General features: G+C 33.6%; 1 protein-coding gene across 4 annotated transcripts in view; it reads left to right on the top strand.

Annotated features, from left to right (window-relative positions):
• The window catches only part of LOC148949462 (uncharacterized), a 30,714-nt gene extending 15,152 nt beyond the window's left edge, over window positions 1-15,562 (top strand). For all 4 annotated transcript variants that reach the window (XM_089092984.1, XM_089092986.1, XM_089092987.1 and 1 more), the window contains exon 2: window positions 12,270-15,562. In XM_089092984.1, coding sequence (XP_088949110.1) covers window positions 12,281-13,078 — 798 coding nt within the window. In that variant the 5' untranslated portion in view covers window positions 12,270-12,280 and the 3' untranslated portion in view covers window positions 13,079-15,562. The remainder of the gene's footprint in view (window positions 1-12,269) is intronic.
• Window positions 15,563-20,677: the final 5,115 nt, after the last annotated feature.

Here is a 20,677-nt window from a genome sequence, read left to right as displayed (position 1 = left end):
TTCACAATTTGATCCACACGAGGCTAGGATAAGTATTATAGCAGTAAAGCTCCTACTTAATAATAAAAACAATATAAAATCTTTCACATTAGGTTTATGTTCAAAAGTATATAATTTTATTTTTCTTATGGTAAAGGAAGCCGTTTTAAACTTATTGATGTCAAGTTTAAGCTTGCTAGGTTTTTATAATACATAAGAAAAATGTCCCTTTTTTTGCCATCAGAGGCATGAATTGTCAAGCTTTCATGAGAGAGCTTCAACATAAACTTTGATTTTCAGCCATTTATAACCACTTTTATACAATAGCGTGAGCGCTTACCAATCGCGGAGTAGGGACTAGGGGCGTAAAATACCCGTTTTGGTATTTTCAATAAAAACTACAGGTTTTGTCTTAAAGGGTTTGAAAAATGTCTTTTTTTTCTTCATTAAAAAAAAATTGGAAAAAGTCCTTAGCCAGTCTATATTTTTGTGAATTGGCGCCACTGTTTGAGATGTCTTGCGTAGTTACTGAGCATAACACCAATTTGAATGTTTTTCATTTTCTCCAGTGCTGAACTCTCAACTGGTAGTAAAAATCTCTACCTTAATTTTCCAAATTGAATTTGTGCAACGTTTATAATGAATATTTTTTTAATGTTTGTATTTTTTCTTAATACAAACATATTGATATATTTTTATCATATTTTTCTCGTTAAAATTCAGCTAATTTTGTAGAGTTCTTATGCTTGAACTGTTCATTTTCCTAGTTGTTCATCAAATTTTCTTAGGAGAAAAATTCGTAAAATCTGCTTTTAAGTAAAGTGCTTTTGTGTAATTTGTGAAATATCCTTGGCAGAGACAGGGAGATTACTACTAATAACAGACGCATGAAACTCATACAAAGAAAACTTGAAATGCTAATTCATTTATTTGAAAATAATCCATTTCTATGATTCAACATATCTTTAACATCGAAAATTACATTTTCTACTATTGCTGGCAGAACTAAGGCTGATTCGAAAAAGAAATATCCATTTGAAGAAAAAAAAGGAATCAAATATGCATTAAATAAAAATGTTTAAATCAGACAGTCATATGGAAAAACTTTAAGAATTCAAAGTGTAAAATATTGGACTTTTCAGATGACAAGCTATTTAGGTTTTATAATTTGAGGGGCATTCAGTAGGATTTCCCCTTTTAAGGTTTAAAATCTTATGAAAATATTATGAAAAGGAAAATATTAAGAAAAAGTAAAAAAAAAAAAATATTTTTCCACAGTTTATACTTCCTAAATACGTTCTCCATTTCACCTTTCCTCACCCCTTCTTAAAGAAATATGAGTTGGTCACCTACAATGGTTTGAAGGGCATTAAGCTACAGAGCTATTACGCTGCCTGAGACATAAAAATCTGAAAAAGGACTTTCAGGTTACTCCGCTGTTAATAACCAAGATCTTCTTCTCTAAATATGAGGATCCAAAAACGAATATTTCTGGGAGGTTACAATTGTTGCATCATTATATTTTGAACTGACATAACTTAATGGAGCTCTAGGATCTTTGGAAACCCAGGACCGGAACTGAAGATATGGTTCTGTTCTTTTGGGCCCCGCCAAAATTTTGATGTTACTATAGATGTCTAAAGTCTTGTTCTAGAAGAACAAGACTTGACAAGACGGTAGAAGAATCGAACAATCCTTTCACATATCAAATGGGTCGATACAATCATCCCTTGGAAAAAAAAATAAATAAATAAAAATAAACACGCATCCGTGATCTTTCTTCTGGCAAAAAATACAAAGTTCCGCATTTTTGCAGATAGGAGCTTGAAACCTCTTCAGTAGGGTCCTTTGTTACGCTGAATCTGATGGTGTGATTTTTATTTAGATTCTTTGACTGTTAGGGGTTTTCTCTCCTTTTTTCGAAAATCAGGCAAATTTTCTCCGGCTCGTAGCCTTTGATGGGTAAAATTAAAATTAATGAAATTTATATATTTGAAATCAGCATAACAATTGGATTCTTTTGATGCATCTATGGGTATAAAAGTTCTGTTTTTTTTTATAGTTTCGGTTACTATTACCTGCTCCTTATTTACAGTTCGTTACCGATACACTTACAGTTCGTTACAATTCGTAGTTCGAACTGTTTGATATAAATGGACCAGTGTTCCAATCTATGTGTAAGTGTACCAGTATTCAGTTTCTAATAGAAAAGAGAAATTATATTGATCAATAAAGTCAAACTTAAAACGAATAGCAATCAGGGGCGTCCCAGGGGTGGGGGGTGAGGGGCGCACCACCACCAGCCTGCCCCCAAATTTTTTGTTATTTGGTAAAATTTTCGCCGGATGTGAAAATTTTGGCAGAAATTTTGCAAAATCGGCCGAAATTTCGCAAAATTCTTGACTTCTGCAGAAAATTTGTCATAGATCAGGTAGCAAAGCAGTAAAATTTAAAAAGATCTCCCTCCCCCCCAATCAAATGAGCCTCAGGACACCCCTAATAGTAATTACCTAAAAAAGGAGGAGGAGGAGGAATAACTTCAAAAGAGCCGAGCGTCACTTGCGCTGTGCTGATAACAATTTCTATTTGAGCAGTCTGTTTTTATTTGTCATGACTTCAACAAAAAAAGAAAGAAGATTACCATAATAACCAAGATAACTGAAAAGAACTAAAGAAAGTATATTGACAGATTAATATATAATGAAACTCTTTCTGGAAAGTCTTTGCAATTTTTGATGTACGCATTAACGGAATTAAATAGAAAAGTTTTTTAAAGATGAAAACGAGTTTCTAAATATGGAGGGCAATTACAAATTTTAAAAAACTGGTCTTTATACGCCAATGTTGTGGTTTTTAGGACACTAACAAATGTTTTCAAAATAGAAAGTTGTTTTTGATAAACAAAATGATTCTATTTTTGTCAACTAGAACAAGATGACACAGTAAGAAATTGCAGACAAAGTAAATAAAACACTTCTTCCCGGCGCCTTAGCTTTTAAAGGCTAAAAAATGGACTGCTTTGTGTAAATACGGAAAATTTTGTCGGATTAAATTAATATTCAGTAAACACTTTAAGTGATTTGTCAGCCGGCGCGACGTACTCCATCTCCGGATAAGTTTTCGTCCCACCTTGAATTGAACGCCTTAATTACTTCCATTGTTTGTATTAGAGAAACTGATTCGGCTTTGGCGCCGTTTAGACTATTAATGCAAGTAATTGTTTGATAATTCTATGGACTGCTAATTTGATAAGATTGTATAATTCAAACACACGAGCATGATTTGAAGACAACGGTTGTAAGAAAAGGAAAATTAAAAAGAACACAATTTATGTTGTGCATTTGTATGAGTTTTTTTTTATACAAATTCGGAAAACTAGATTGTTAAAAATTGTCCCTTTTTGCTACTTATTGGCCTTACAACTTCAGTTATTTCTTGACAAATATGAACATTCAACCCAAAAAAAACTCTACTAAGAAGGTTAAACTAATTTTCTTACATCTTTGTTTATTTTGTTTTTCCAATCCCAGTATACCCTAATGAAAAAGATTAAATTTTTTCTTTATTAGATTTTTTATTTACATTGAATTGACAGCATTTTGAAACTATAAAATCTCAGCCCTACCTAGGATTTTCAGCAGATCTGTCAGAGCAAATTTTCTGGAACCCACCAGTCTCCATTATTCCATTTTTGAAATATTACTGAAAAGGCAACGCCTTTAGTTGCTTTTTTTAATCTGTCAAGCTGAAAAATCAATAAAAGCTTTAACTTCAAAGAAATAGACCTTAAACAATTTTTTTAATTATACCAAATTTGAAATAATATTAGGGTATCTGTAGTTTAATAATTTGATTGGTATTTTTCAAAAATTAGCTAATTTTTTTCTCAATAACATTCACTTCAGTGAAATATCCAATACTAATTGGCATATCCAAGTATTTCTTAGCTCAATTTCATAATGATTTTTGCTTTCTTTTCGAAAATGTCAAACGAAGAATCAGTGGAGAGGCCTACTGGCATCTTCCTGTTCGACTTTGACGGAAAATGCCCAGTGCAGCTTGGTCTTAAGACTTTCGAAACACCGTCATCTAATTCTGTCAAAGGTTAAATCAATGTTTAGGTACATGGAAAAACCTTATATTACCAGTTAATGCAAGATATTTGCTTATATCTTATTTCTTAGTTTTGTGGGTATTAAATATGTAACTACTAGTTCGATTCAGGCTAGAACTATAGCTGAAATACCCTTTTTCATGGTTCTTTCCATAGAGCCTAAGATGATTGTACAGGAATATTTCTTTAAAAAATTTAGATTTGATCAAATTTTCTGTTATGAACATCTCTATAATAAAGCATAATTTATTTACAATGGTGAACTCCAATACACACGCCCTATTGAACGTCTAAATAAGTTTTCTGGTATCGTCTGGACCCAATAGCGTCTGAAGATTTAGTCATTTAGCCAATAGCACCAGTTTCTATAACCTAGACAACCTCTACTCACTAAGTAAATGAAAAATGAAGGAATACTCATCAAGTCATCCCATAGAAATCCAAGTCACCCAAGAAATCCAATAGTACCATGATTTTTTCCAAATAAATCTAACCCATAACGGGAGTTAACGAGCCTAATGACCGAGTAGTGACGCTGTTAATGATAAGCGTTAGGTTAGGTTAGATAAAGGTTTATTCCAAAAACAACACAACACAAAAAAAAACAAATGACCTTCCATAAGCTAACGCTTGTTCGGAAGTATTTACCCTCTTAAAATTAACACTATAATAACATACTAGAGAGAAAAAAAAAGAGAAAAAGAAGAAAGAAAGAAAAAGAAAGAAAGAAAAAGAAAGAAAAGAAGAAAAAATGAAAATCCTACACTCACTCGGCTCCTGGTCGCAATAACCAATTATCAATACTTCACATCACATACGCCAAAGTTTCCCGCCGTCATCCCATAAATAATAAATAAACAAAAAAAAAAAATAAAAATATATAGCAAATATATAGGAAAAAACGGGTTAAACTTCTATTTGCTTAGTGCACGCATAAATACGAACTAGAAATTGACGTCGAAGCTGCGATGTTAAGAAGATACGTCTTGACAAGGCGATTGCCTCGTCCAGTCGCCATTTGTCATATTTTAACAACAGGTTAAATTATTTTAACTTGAAAACTTCTTGGGTTTTAGGAGGAAGTTTTCAATCTGCAGGAATTTAAATATTTTTCAGTGAATTGAGGGTTTAAACTCGTCAAAAGAGCACAAACAATTGAATGGTATAACACTGTGGTCGGGAAACTTTTTTAATCATTACCCCAAAACATTTTTATGTAAGTTGATATTACCCCATGGCAAAGAGCCAAAAAAAAACAAACCGCCTCTTTTTAGCATCTTTCATATTATAGCCTCTCATGATAATTTTGAAAAGAAAACAATAAATAAAAATTTAATTTAAACATCAATTATTCAATTTTATCAATGTAATGCCTAGTGGTAGTAACACGTAACGGTAATAATAATAATACAAGTATTATATATATAACAAATCGAAACCTATTGGAGTACAATTGAGGGTTGACATTTTGGGGTACTGTAGCAAATTATAATAATAATAATGGTGGTACAAACAAAAATTAGAATTAAAAAAAAATAGAAAAAAATAATAATTGAAAACATTCTTCATTAACGTTTTGGAGAAATGATGTTGTTTCATGTTCGATACAATTGCTTCAAAATTGGGACTTTTTGATGTAAGAGCGATTCGAATATGTAGTTTTGGGCGTTTAATCGATTTCTGTTCTTCGTTTTTATGTTCATTAGAGTGGAAAAGCCTTGTTTGCACAGATATGTTGTTACAAATGGCAGCAGTTATTTAACCCCCTCTTCATGTGCAATTTTGAAAGCCTTTGCAGCTTTTGACATCCTATTAGACGACATATTTGGTGTACTCTCAGATTAAATACGTGCTTCAGTATTAGATCGAGGTTCAAGAATTGCTTCTGCCATACCTGAAGGTTCTTCTTTTATCATAGCAATTTCACATTTAAAAGGATCTACAATCCAACTGACAGTACGTGTATCAAGATCTGGAAAGTAATCTAAAAACCGCTTTCTGAGTTCGATAAGATGTCTTACAATTGTATCCTTGATGTCAGCAAAAGTAATAATTTTGCAATCTTCCAAAAATAAGGCTGACCTTGAAAAAGATGCTATCTTGTTCTGTTCTACTTTTTGTCTCCAATATTGCAGCTTTAATCCAAACGCTGACAATATTTCTCTTGCTGAAATGATATTAATATTCTTTCATTGCAATTCTTTGTTTAATATATTTATACCCTCAAAAATGGCCGCTAAATATGCGAGATATGCAACCCAGGAAGAGTTTTTAAACTTATCTGCAAGAACACTTTTTGGTCAACCATAAAAATTTCGACATCAGTTTTGAGGGTCCATACTCGATTTAGTACATTTCCGCGAGAGAGCCATCTTACTTCTGTATAATAAAGTAGGTTCGTATATTCAGCTTCACCGTCCTGACATAATTCATGAAATAGCCGCGTGTTTAGTGCATGTCCCATGAAAAAAATTATAGTCTTGATGACATCATGCATGACGGCTTCTAGTGTAGGTTCTAAATATTTGACCATAAGGGCCTTGCGATGGATCATACAGTGAGTAACTTCAGTATTTGGGTTATTTTTTTTTTACAAAAGCTGAAAAACCATCTATATGACACACCATAGCTGGAGCTCCATCCAAAGATATACTTTTCCCATTTTAAGCTTTGCGCATTGAAGTATTCATTTACTTTATTATAAATATCAATTCCACGAGGTCTCAACTCGAGAGGAGAACAAAACAGCATTTCCTCCTCAAATCATCTTCACCTCTGTAGTGAACATATACCACTAGCTGAGAATTGCTGCTAAAATAAGTTGTCTCATCAAGCTGAATAGCGAAATATTTAGTCTGTTTTAATGCGAAAATAACCTGTTCCCTCACATTTTCTGCTAATATAGAAATTCGTTCTTTCGCAATTCTCGCAGACAAGGGCACTGAATTCAGTTCCTTCGGTTATTTTTGACCACACATAATTTTTTATGTGTGGCAGCAGCTGGTTTAACCAAATCTTCACCAATAGTGTATGGTTTCTTATTTGGAGCATTCAAACAGGCTACTTCAAAGCTAGCTCTTGCTGCTGAACGCTGATCAAATGTACCAAACAAGTTGCTATTCAACCTTTGTCTTTTAACAGATATTTCTAAATTTGCAAAGTATTCTAGCGGTTGGGAAGACAGGAGTGAATGCAAATTATCTAAATGTTTTTTCAACTTTTTTTTTTGCAAAATTCTGAAGTCAGTATCTTCATACATACAACCCACTGTTGTTTCATTGTAACATTGTCTTCTATTTGTGTAAAACCGTCATTAAGGAATTCGTCTTGGTATGTTCTTTTTCTATTTGCTGCCCTCTGAAGGGAGACCGAAAATAATAATTAAAATACTTGAATTAAGTTTTCAAATGGCGGCTAACTTTTATCTATATATTGAGGATTAATGATAAAATGGTGGTCTTGTCAGCAACTATCTAGAAAAACTGGCTGGCTAACTCGTCAATGTATTTGTATCTAGACGGCATGGCACTGACTGAGCAGGTAGCCGGGGCTGTGCTTTGCTGCGCAAAGATTTAACTTGAAAACACTCTAGTAGTAGGGAGTGAGATGGCGTGTCCTACATATGTCGCTAAGTTGTTTTAGTTGAAAAAAAAATACTAACAGGTTTATAAAATAGCAAATTAAAAATATATACTTTTTACTCACAAAAGTTTCATTTTTACCGCCAAAAATTTCATTTTTACCAAATTTGGGGTAATTTACCCCGGTTCCCCGACCGCTGATGGGAAAACCTGAAAAAAAATCGGGAAAAGCATAAACCTTTAGAAGGAGTTCTGAGTCTCGGGGTCAAGTTTTCTTTTCTGAGAGAAATTAAACAATAGTATCATTTCACAGGTAAAATAAAATAAAGCATTATTTCGAAGAACAGAGATAAGCTTCTGTCAAAATTCCTATTGTTCCAGATTTAATACAACATTAAAATTGAATTTAAAAATGATAGATTATCTTTTTCCACTTTCTCTATGATCGGTTTCATCACTTTTAAAAGAAAGAAAATCTTTAAACAGCGAAAACTTGAGTAGTTTTTTCAGTTATTTCCACTTTCTTTAGAAGGGTTTTCTGTTTTTGCATTTATTTTTCTTTTCTTGTGGATGGAAAGGCAATATGCTTTTTATTACTATGAACTTTTAGTTTTCTCAGCTAAGACATAAATACTATAATATGCATGTCTGTTCACGAGAGTAATAGGGGATTATTTTCTCCAAAGTTTCGTTAGAAGGAAGTTTCAAGGAAAATTTGAAATATTTTTGTCTATGCACGTGCCTCGTTGGTTTTGTCCCCCCCCCCTATCCTACCGAGACATCTATCCAATTTATTTTCCAATTGAAGGTGATAAAACATCAATTTATTAAAATATGACATTTCATTTTAGTTGACTCGAAGATTTTTGAAGAAGAAACTTGCATCTCATTCTTAGACTTGAGTTCTATTCCGGGTTAGGCTGAAACGGATTGATGTTTATCCTTATCTATTAAAACGATTGACTTTAATTAAAATCCTTTTACGATCCAAACTTCTGCCCTAACATGTTTTTTTTTCTTTTCTTTTTTTCCTGAACCAATGTTCCACATCGAGACAAGGAACGTCATTAAAATGCTGATCTCCAGAAGATAAGTTCCGGCATAAAAGTTTCTCCAAGGTCTTCCTGGTTCCGATTTGGCGCGAATTCTGAACTTTCTTCCGCATAGAACCAGCCTGATTAATTGGCTTTTTGAGGGAACACCTTCAAAACTTTCAGATTTTACGTTTCCAAAAATCGCTAATTAGTAACCAAACTGAAATAAAAACAGTGGCACCAACGAGAGGGAGGTATTGGCCCCCTAAGATTCTCCCTAGATTTTTGGAAAAATACCGCTCTTGGTATTTTCATTGAAAAATGCTTTTTAGCAGTTTCCCTGGAATAATTGGAAAAAAATGGTGTCTCTTCTTGCAGATTTTGGAAAACATATTTTTGTCCCCTCTCCTGATTTCCTTTAGTTGACAGTACTGCATAAGAACCCGTTCAGGTGTCAGATTGATTCAGTCAGTATAGATGATAGGATATTTACGGACCACCAGAGCATATTAATGGACCCAAAGACAAGTTTATCTTTCATGTTGTGATTTTACGTCTAATTTTTTTTTGATTGGATTGTATTTCTTGATAAATTTTTGATGATTTTCTGAGTATTTGCCAAGGTCGGATATACGGTTTAAAGTCCGGTAAATATATTTTCTATGTTTATTGTGATAGTTGACAATAATTTTGCATTGTAGAATATTTTCCCTTAGAAACTGTTTCATTTTGAGGTTTGAAATACATTGTACTTGTTTAATACAGTAGTCTATTTATGTTAGATAAATAACAGGTGATTCTAAATCATTAATTCATATTTTGCTTATAAATGTAATTAAAGTGTGTATAATACTTGCGGTCCCCATTTGAAATAAGGTTCAAAATTTGGCCCTCTGAAGATAAATCCCCAAAATCGAAGAAAATTAAACTGGCAAAAAAACAGCCCTAGAAACGAAAAGTTTCTTTTAGTGTAATTTGACGAGGTCCATACTAAAATATGTTTAAGGGTATTTTCGGAAATTCGAAACATAAATAAATACCTAAATCACTTGGGACGTTTTGCCGTTAAATGATCGGTGTGTTAAAACCAGATTAATATCTTAGTTTATAGTTATTTCCTCTTTGTGTATTTTATTAATTTTTGCTTCTGAACAGCTTATGTTAATTGTATCTGTAAAAATGATAGGTTCTAAATTTATTATATAACACATACTTAATCCTAAACTTCCAAAACACATCTAAATAAGTTTGACGACCTGGAATTACCCTATTAGAGAGTTCAGCTCTCTTATATCGCTCATTTGATCTTCATAGTGAACCACTTCATCTGATTGTAAAAGAATAACAGTGGGACTGGTATACAATTAATATAGATGTCAGCATTTCAAGAAAGAGGTTTACACCTACCACAAATTTCGGAAGTAACACCAGCCAATGTATGTTCTCAAGCTTTGAACAAATACATTTTCGAAACAAATAACTTAATCTTTATAGGGATGAATTTTAGCTGTTGGGTCTCTTCCCTATTTCGCAAATGAAAACATTCTTAGTTAAGTGTTCTGTATTAATCTGGCGACAATTGTGATATAGTAGTTTATTTTTAACCCACTAGTACACTAATGTAAACAGTGGAGTAAAAAATAGAGGAAACGGGAGAGGGAGAAAGGGAGAGAAAAAAGAATTTATAAAATAAAAATCACAGATTCAAGATCTTGATAAGGTGGCAATTGACTTGCGTCTGACAGCCTACTGCTCGCTACAGCAACTTCTCCAAAAGCTAAAGACGGAACAAAAAACTAAAATTTACAAAAACAGAACTGAATGCGATTAGAAGAAAAATATTTCCCTTTGAAAAGTATGCAAAACCTGAAAAGATATAAAACTGAATAATCACAAAAAAAGAAGAGAATATAATTTTCACGGGGTTTTACGTTTATATTTCCCTTTATTACCAACAATGTTTGAGTACCAAACCCTAATCTTTAACATGGAGTCAAAAATTGCCGTAAAGGGAAAGAACGAAAATTAGTAGTAATGTTAGGATGCATAATCTGATTTATCCCATATGAGATGTGTCGGATGGCTTTGTGCTACTTTCTTAAATAAGGGAAAATGAAGAAAGTTTCAAGCATTAACTAAAGCCACTCCACCTGCTACTGGCAGTTCATCCCAACAGCAGCCGCATCCCTGGACCCACCCAATAGAGCTAGCTGACCATCCTCCTTTTACTCCTATTCCCTTCAGTCCTTTGCTCTTAACTTCTTTTTAAGAATTTCTTACTTCCTTGAAATATGTTTAATACCCCCTGTCCCCCCTAATTGAAGGTGATCTGTTTGTTGTTTGGCCCTATCTGGATTTTTAAGCACATGAATCTTGGCACCTAGCGTCTGCAAAACTGGACCTAGCCGTCTTTACCTTTTTTAGTTATATTCATTTAACATAAGATCGAACTACATTTTTCCTACAGCTTGTTTCTGTAGTACTAATAGTAAGGAATACTAATAATACTAGTTTGTTCTTTGTAATAGGATACAGGGAGTCGCTGTTTCAAAAACCTCCCAAATATCTATTTCTCTTTTGAACTGCATTAAACAAAACTGATTTGGGAAGGAAACCCAGATTTTTGCAGTTAAAAATATGAATAAGTGACAGATTTAATGAATATGTGTTTATTAAGTAGAGTTACGTATTTGCACGCTGAATTAGAATTATATCATAAAGTTTTCTTAAAAAGACATTTGGGGTTTAAACTAGCGAGTTGCTTGCTGTGTTTTTTGCAGAATATTACCAGACACGCCTATTATACACTTCGTTACAAGTTGACAGTTTTTCTGAAAATATTTTGGTCTTGGGTGCTTCAATAGTTGTTTTAAGGGGAAAATGGCCTTGCAAAACGTATCCAAAACTCATGTTAAAGATTACATTTTGAGCAAAACATTGCAAGCCCTAGAAAAGGAGATTATCTTGTACTTAACCTGTAGTCAACATTAAAGGAGCGATTTCTAATAAACTTATTGTTAAAACGAGCGTCATGATAAATAATTGCCTATTTTTTGTGCGTTTATATTTTTAAATTTCTGCTCTTCGTACATCCAATGTAAAACTCGTACAATTGGCATACTAACTCAATGTATCTACGATTCAATAAGCCACACGAAGAATTATATGGATTGCCACGAACATTTCTAGAATAAGTATCATTCAAATTTACGGTTAAAATTTTTCTGTCGCAGCAGCGAAGAAATGGGAATTTCACCCCTTTTTTTAAATTGTAGATCAATTTTTTCATATGAAAGTAGTTGATACTTTGCTTCAATGCGTTCCTGTTTTGGACCACTAATGAAATTTTTATTTCCGTTTTAGTAATAGCAAAAGACCGCAAAGATGGGAAATTTATTGCATAAGGGAACCCTTAGCATATGCTTAGATCTCATATTTTATCTATCTTGAATAAGCAATTCGTGTCTCTTTATATAAAAGCATTCCCGCATCGTTTGATTTGGATTTTTTGAAACAGATGAGGCAACAGAGATAATTCTAACTGAACTCTTTCTCTTACAGACTCAACGATAATGCTCTGGCAACCATCCAGTCTGGTTATGACTGTTTTTTGTCTACTAAGTGTCCTCTCTTTTTGCTTGACATCTCCTCGGAGTAGCAACGCTGAAAAGGGAAGACTTGAGGTCGAACCCGCTCAACGTCGAAACGATGACTCCATTGCTGAGCATATTGACACAGACGAGCTTTTGAGAATGGCCCGTACCGAAAGAGATACCAGACTTTTGCTACAACGACAAGATAAAGCTATGGAATATTTCCGAAATGAGGTATATAAACGAAAGCATAAGAAAAGGCAAAAAAATAGAAAAAATCGAAAAAATAAAGGACTACCTTCTTTCATGGAGCCAAAAAGCAATAATTTACTGCCTAAAAATTTGAAGTTCAACGCGACTCACAGCTTAAGCCTAGAAGGGTTAAAGACAGGGTATAACGGAACACGTCTTCTTAAAGGCCCTGACCTTCTGAAATCAAGCAAAGATGCGTTGGTTGTAACAAAAAAGGACTACTTAAAAAGTGACTGGTGTAAAACTCAGCCAGTTGTACAGAGAATTAAGGAAGAACGGTGCCGTTCACAACCGTTTATCAACAATTTCTGCTACGGCCAGTGTAATTCCTTTTACATTCCGAGAAATGTTAGATCTAAAAGTCAAATTGGGGACGATGCTTTCAAATCCTGTGCTTTTTGCAAGCCACGACATGCAGATTGGAAAGTTGTCACCCTCAAATGTCCAGGGATGAATCCACCTTTTCGAAAAAAGAAAGTATTGTATGTCCAGCAGTGTAAGTGTATAACAGAAGTACTGTCATAGAAGTTTGGTGTGATGATTGAACTGAAATAAACTATTTGGAATTTGTGGTATTCCAATTCAAATTTGATGTTAGCCTAGTGAACACACTTTTGTTTTAAAAAATCGTGTAATTTTCTAGTTATGTTTTTATGTTTAAAAATAGTTTATTAACAGTAAGCAAATTGATGAAACAATACACTAACTTTTAGAAAATATTGTGCATTAAGTGAAAAGACTATGGGACTACCTTAGGACCTTTTTTGTAGATATGATGTTACTTTAAATTGTAGTTCAATGAGGTTGTATTTAAAAGTAAAAATACCATATTCTCCACACTGGTTGTAGTTGTTGCTGTATATTGAACCCTATTTTAAATCCGAGGGAATTTTTGCACAAAAGTTGGCCAATAGACCTGCGTTGAAATTGAATTGGAATAGGGCTAATGTACAGCATAAAGTATTTTCTTCCGTGAAGAAAGTCAGCTTTCCTTATTCGCTTTATTTAATGCCCTTGATTATTCAAACTAACAAGATTACTGATTCAATTTTTTTTTTTTGCTATGATTTAACCATGCTATTTTGCGTTAACATTCAATATGGCAAATTAAAGGTTTCACTAGAACATTTAATCATTTTTTAATACATTGGATCAGTAGACTGCAGTATATTCTGTATGACATCGGGATAAACGGAAGTAAGCGGTCTTATTAGTTTGAATTGTCTGTGGTTAATGCTGTATGTATACTTAACATGTACATTAAATAGTAAATTATGTTGAGTTGGTAGAATATTTGATGTGAGTATTCGCATTTTGTGTCTGTTTATGGAGTTACCTAAAGGTTTGTAGAATAGAAGATAGGTCAATTTAAAGATACTATTAGCATCATGATTAAGAAAAATTTAGCCGTCCAAAAGCCAAATTGAACCATTTCGTTTTGCTACTGTATTTGAAATTTAACGATAGAACATTTTGTAAAGACTTGTGAGTTCATAGAGATAACGCAAAATAAAAATTAATGCCAAAAATTGACTAGAAGTATTTTTTATTGTTTAATACAAAATGGGAAGATGACGTTGATGAATCCGTCCTATAATGTACCTGAACATAATCATCCTCTATACCCAAAAACTCAAGGAAACCTCTACGTCTCCTGGAAATTCTTTTCTTGAGGGGAATGATACACTAAAATCTCAACCAGCAATATATGTAATCTGCTATTTATTGTTTTACAAGCTTCTTTAGTCTAGCTTTAAACAACTTATTTTTAATTTACTCGTTTCCGGATCACGTTTGTTATGATATGAAGACTGAAATTTAGGTATCTTACATTGTTTTCTATGAACCTACAAAAAGCCAGAATTAGAGATTATCAAAGTGACAAAGCCAGTTACTCCCCCCTCCCCTTGAATGTTATTTGAAGACTTCCAGAAATTCATGATCAATAAGCTAAGCTACACGTAAAATTTATCAATATAGTATTTCCTATTTAAGTTAAACTACAAATGTAGAATTTCAATCTACATTTTGTATACATTTAATAAGTTAAAAAATTGTTGATTTTGTTCATTTGTTGGATCGAAGCACAATCGCTGGGATACATTTCCAAATCTCTCTCGCTGAAATTGCTGATTCTGAATTTATAGCCATACTTTCATATAATTGTGACAAAAATAATATGAATCCTTTGCTTGAATAAGCTTTCCATAATCTCTCTAAAAGTGTAGAAATCTGCAGACCCCTCAAAATATCTTTCAGCATAAATGTCTGTTGTAACTCCAAACTTTAATTGTAAACTCTCTAGGAGTATTAATTATTCGAATTATTTAGTGTGCATGATGTGTTCATCTTTTTTTTATAAACCATAAGTTACAATTTTTAGATGAAACACATTTTCTGGCCTTTTTTCTACTTGTCATGTTCTAATTTATTTCAAGTTGATTAATCAGTGTATTATTGTTAAAATGCTTTACTTAAATGTTATTGTACAGGTTGTTGAAGCACTGGATGAGATACGGACATAGTCTTAGCAGCTAAGCTAGGAGATAAACGTACCTGGAATTATTCCAAAGTCTGAATTTCGGAAAAGTTTTATTGCACATGTTTACTTTTATAAAAATAAATAACTTAAGTTAAACTATTTTGTTTTAGAAATTATATATGGTAGCTACTTAAATTATGTACCTACTTTAGTAGTAGCAGTGGTGCAATAATTCATTACAAACCAAATTCAAAGAATCAATTAGTAGCATATGAGGTACTTGTTAAATATCCCGATATTGAACAAGAAGTTTGATCTGTGTGATCTGAAGAAAACTGGTTTGTCTTTCGCATTCGGTTATAATTAGCTTAGTCTCAGGGAGAAAAATTACGATTCAGATATATTTTAATTAAAAATTTAATATATAGAGTTGGGTAGGTTAGGTATTTAACATTACGCATTCTGAGCGCCCTGCTTTCCATAATTTTCTTCCGTAGTTTCCGTATTTTGTTAATAAAGTAACGTGTTTTTATCGTATTTTGGTATGTTTTATTAGGATTAACCAAACAAATCGTTAGGATTAACCTAACTTCACTTCTCGAGTGTTTTCGGGATATTTAACAAGTACCGCATACGAAAAGTTAGGTTTGCCGGAATAGGTGATTAAACATGTACAACGAAAAATAGAAGAAGAAAATTCAAAATTTTTCACTGTTTAGTAAAGTTTTAAAATTATCAACCATCCTTCTAAAAAGATAATCGTTGTTCAACGGCATTATTTGATGTTCGTCAAAATTATATTTACATCCAATCCACTTAAACTCTATATCAGTTGAGCACACAAGGGGAGGGAGCACCCTCTGGGCCTGTACTCTCTTCCAAAAATCCCAGATGTTTCCAATTTTTCCAATATTTCTTACATTGTTCGTCTATTTTATACTTTTTTAAAGTCGCCCCCCCCCCAAAAAAAATGCATTTATGCCAGCTCCATTTGCTGCATCAATAGATTCAAGCTCTTTTCTCATGTCTTGTGTTGTTCTCAAGACACTTCAAAGACTCAAGAAAGTCTTTATTTTCTATTCTAACATACATTTTGTTTCTTTTATTGACGTTCAGTAACGTGCTGAAACTGGAGCCAAAGACCAGAGGCGAATCTCTAGAATTTTTATATGGGGGGGGGGGGCAAGTGGGATCCTTATCCGGATATTCAAGGGGCATGGGCTCTATAATATTTTTTTCAAATTATTGGGGGGGGGACTCCCCCCTTGCCTCCCCCAAACAACGCCCCTGCCAAGGACCTCCAAACTGATTTCGAGATATATACCTACATACTTTCCTGGCTTTCCGCTTTTATCCTTCTCCTTCAAATTGACGACACGTAAAATGGTTTTTTTTATTACTGCAGCAGAAGTATTACGATGCGATACAAATTTATTATGTCCAATAACATGAATTAAATGAGACACAAAATTTAAATTTTCACTTTTCCTTGTCACTTACTTATTAAAATGAGACACAAAATATTGTCGATAAGACAATCTGTATCGGCTGGTAACCACTGGCCACAGTTCATATAATTATCCAGTAAGCTTATCGCAGGTCATTTTTGGTCTTCGTTCTCGGTGCGAACAAAAAGCTCCTCCCACTTCTTCGTGCAGTTATTAATAGTGGGTTTCCGCTTGTTTCCGATTGTTTCGCGTCTGAATTATCTACCCATGAAAAGATCTGACGCTGCTTATGTTTCTACGTTCTCTGGAGCACTCGCACCCCAGTCCGGGTTTTTATAATGGGTGAGATAGGGAAGGATCATACTGGATAATTATATGAACTGTGCCACTGGCTTACAAGGTTCCAGTTTGATCTGGTGCCTTGTATTACACCCTGTTCGTGCCAGTTCAGGGAACAAGCCTCGATACCTGCTTGACTCCAAAAGTTTCTGTCCAAAGGCCATTGTGAGCTGGTGTCGCGAGGTATCAAGTCTTTCTAGGCCTAGGATTTTAAGGCTATCATCGTAATTCGTTAATTCCGGACCTAATATCACACGGGTAGCTCGTTTCTGCACATTCTCAAGGTCGTCTCTTTGCTCTTTACTTAGCCCCAGATGCCACACAGGACAAGCATACTCTAAAGTACTCAGAATGTACAGTTTATAAAAATTTAACAGTGAAAAACGACTAAAACCGAATCGCCGAATTGTAACTAGATTACGCAACGATATATTTGCCTCCTTAGTACAATTATTTACATGATCCGTCCATGACATTTTTGAGTAAAAAGTCACACATAAAATTGTCATATTATTTACAGTTGGCACATTTATACATGCGTGTATTTAATCACTTTGACTTAAAGTGATGATTTAATCAGTTTAAGGATTTAATCAATTTAATCATTTATATCACTTTTACTAGGAACTTCTTTTTTTCAAAAACGAGACTCTCATAAGTGCTGACTTTTTCCTATTAATTGAAAGCCGTTTTTTTTGCAATCAGCCTCCGAACGGGGAATTATGTCATCTGTACTAATTGAGTATTAAGTCTTCTATCCAAAACAAAACTTATCATGTACAAAGTCAGGCGAAAAGTTATATAGATAAAATATCAAGTAAAACAGCCTTGAAAAAAGTAAGGAATAATTGAGATTGTCGCATCAAAATTTCGAGAAGGCCATTTTGTTCAAAATAGTTCAAAGGTCCAATAACAATGCTTGTAATAATAATATGGTTCTCCCCGGTCCTCGGGGAAAGGAATATAAGGGGTAGTGGGCGCATGGGTAACGAGCGGTATTGGGCGCGTCGGTATTGGGCGTATCGGTGTTGGGCGTATCGATATTGGATGTATCGGTATCGGGCGTTTTTTAACCATGACCTTCTGTGCCATGACCCTTTAGTCTTCTGCCTTCTATATGATAATGTGAAAATCAAGTGTTTGTTCAGGCTGATTGTGGTAATTTTTAACAAACAAAAAATCGCGAAGAAAGGAAGAAAACGAGGACAATTGACTAAGGACAATTTTCTTCCTTTCTTTGCGATTTTTTGTTTATCATGATTAGCCAGTGTGGTCTCAGAAATTATTTATGTAATTTTTAACCATTTATGTTGTTCCTACTATGCCAAGAAATCAAGATTAACCACAAAAATTTGAGCGATTCTGAGGTAAGATTCTGCAAGGGATGGGATGTTCCAAGGTAAGAGTTTTTCATAAGAAGAAAATTTGGTGGGAGGAACTTTCCACGAGAAATTTTACACTAGAAGGAGGGGAGTTTCTTACATTATTTGAAAAACCGTAACAAATTAAATATAAAAACATTTAACCGGAAGTGAGGAGCAACATTAAACCTTTAAACGAACAGAAATTATACCGAACCTGAGGAGGGGTAGCCCCCCCCCAGAAAAATTAAATGAAAATATCATGGCAGTGTCACTACTATGAGGTATATCATGGATTTCCTGACATTATTTGAAAAACGATTAGAAATTAAATTGAAAAAGTTTTATGAAGTGAAAATAAGGAGCAACATTAAAACTAAAAACGAGTAGATATTATTCCGTTAAATGAAAGGAACTGCCTCCTCCTCAATACTTTGCTCTTTACACTAAATTTTTTTATTACCTTAAAAAGTAGAGTTATGACAAAGAGTCAAACTTTAGCGTAAAGAGTGAGGTATGGAGGAGGGGGCAGCTTTTTTCATGTAATGGGATAATTTCTACTCGTTTTAAGTTTTAATGTTGCTCCTTACTTTCAGTTGAAAATGTTTATTTTCTTATTTAATTATGCACAAGATCAGAGACAAGTTATATTAAAAGTATGAGAATATAGTTTTTGGGCTTTTTCCTTTTTTCCTTTTTTGACGCACGTAAAAATAGGTTTTGAGTCTGGAGTATGAAACTATCTATATCTCTTCTTCTTCATTTTATCTTTCTCTTATTTTTCAAGTTATGCTTATTAAGTCGCATGGATAAACTCTTATTCTAGGGCGGATTTATTTATTGTGTTGGTAAATTTTATAAGAGTTACCAGTAGCTTAGTAAAAAACGGTAAGAGACAAAGTAAAAGAAATTGACTGTTAGAAGTTTAGACCGAGAAATAGAATTTTTGTCTTAACTTTGCGGATCTGACTAGTGAAAACAAAATTATCAGTTTTCAGTATAGTTGACTTAGCAAAGAGCCCTGTCTCCTATGTATTTTTTCCCCTGTCGGTTCTCAAATAGTGGATGGGCTTATAATCTTGGAAATAGGCTCATTCAATAAAAATTGAAAGTTATAGTTCTCTTTCCAAGATTATAAGGTAACCAGAGAGCAGCTAGCTCTAGTCAGCTGGCTATCACAAATTTGTGATAGCTATATTTCTTGAATGTCTAACGTCTTTAAGAAGTCCAAAAGTACCTTTGCAGGGATATAGCCCCTGCAGACCCTTGGGAAGGAGTAGATATCTAGGTTCCATTTTGGGTACTTTACGTTCCTTGGCGTCTTTCCAAGGTACTTTTGAAGGTCGATTAGCTTTATGAAGACCAGGCAGTTTCGAGAAATCTGTGACAGCTATCAAGGCCAGGCGCTCCTGAATGTCACCGTCTAGCCTTGACTAGTACAATGCCTTAGTTGCGCAAACACAATTAATTTCATTGGCCTTTTGCCATTGATAGTAATATGAATAAATTTAATATTTGGGTCGGATGAAATTGATCTACATTTTATAGGGCTCCTACATTAAGTGAATATAAAGTAATAATTTAAATGCATTAGGTTAATATTGAAATCCAGAACAATCCCTAGAAATACAGAACAATCCCAAGAAATCAAGTAGACAGGGGTTAATGGATTTGACGACGCCTATTGGGGGTAGGCTTTACTATTGGGGCTACTACAAATTTTTCTTACAAAATACAAAATACGTTTCATGCTCTTTTTTACACAAAATTTCGATGAAAAGAAATCCAGTAGAGAGAGGGTTATGGATTTGACGACGCCCATAGTGGGTACTCTATTGGAGCTATTACAAAAAGTAATATACGTTTTAGGCACTGATGCGATATCCCTTAGCAATCAATGACCCGGCCTCCAAAGGCCCAAATGCCTCTCACCCCACCCCCATTCCCCCCCTAAATAAAAATACTCCTCCCCGCCTATTTTTATTCTTTTTTTGAAGTTTATTTTTTTAACTATTATTTTCTATTTCTTATAATTTTTTACAAATAAATTTTTTCAACTTTTTTTAAGTCTTAAAATAAATGGAATATACTTAAAACAAAAACAATTGACATTCAATATTTTTTAAATACGAAAATAGAATGATATAGATCTATTAGTCATGATTTTTACTATTAGAAAAAGAATGTTTGTAGTAACACTTTTCTTTTTTTTACTTATAATTTTTTTGGACGGAATTTTGTTTATCTTTTTTATGCAGTTGTATCAATGGTACTCTATTGTTGCTCATAGACACTACACGGCTGTATCAGTGGTACTTTATGGCTGGTTATCGACAATACCTTGTTTATTGTGTGTATTAAATCAGTGATTTTCGTACATTAGAGGGATAAGCACTTGCATCATATTAAAAAAAGTGAAGATCAAATATTCAAAGGAAGTGATTGCACATGATAAAATCATCGTTGTTTTGAATGGTGACAAAGACAAATATTT

The sequence above is a fragment of the Artemia sp. Qi Xiang Cuo genome, chromosome 8 (genome assembly GCF_049724085.1).
Source record: "Artemia sp. Qi Xiang Cuo chromosome 8, ASM4972408v1, whole genome shotgun sequence".
NCBI classification, from domain to species: Eukaryota; Metazoa; Arthropoda; class Branchiopoda; order Anostraca; family Artemiidae; genus Artemia; species Artemia sp. Qi Xiang Cuo.
Note: the sequence above shows the minus strand (reverse complement) of the source record. Positions and strands in the feature narration are given on the sequence as shown.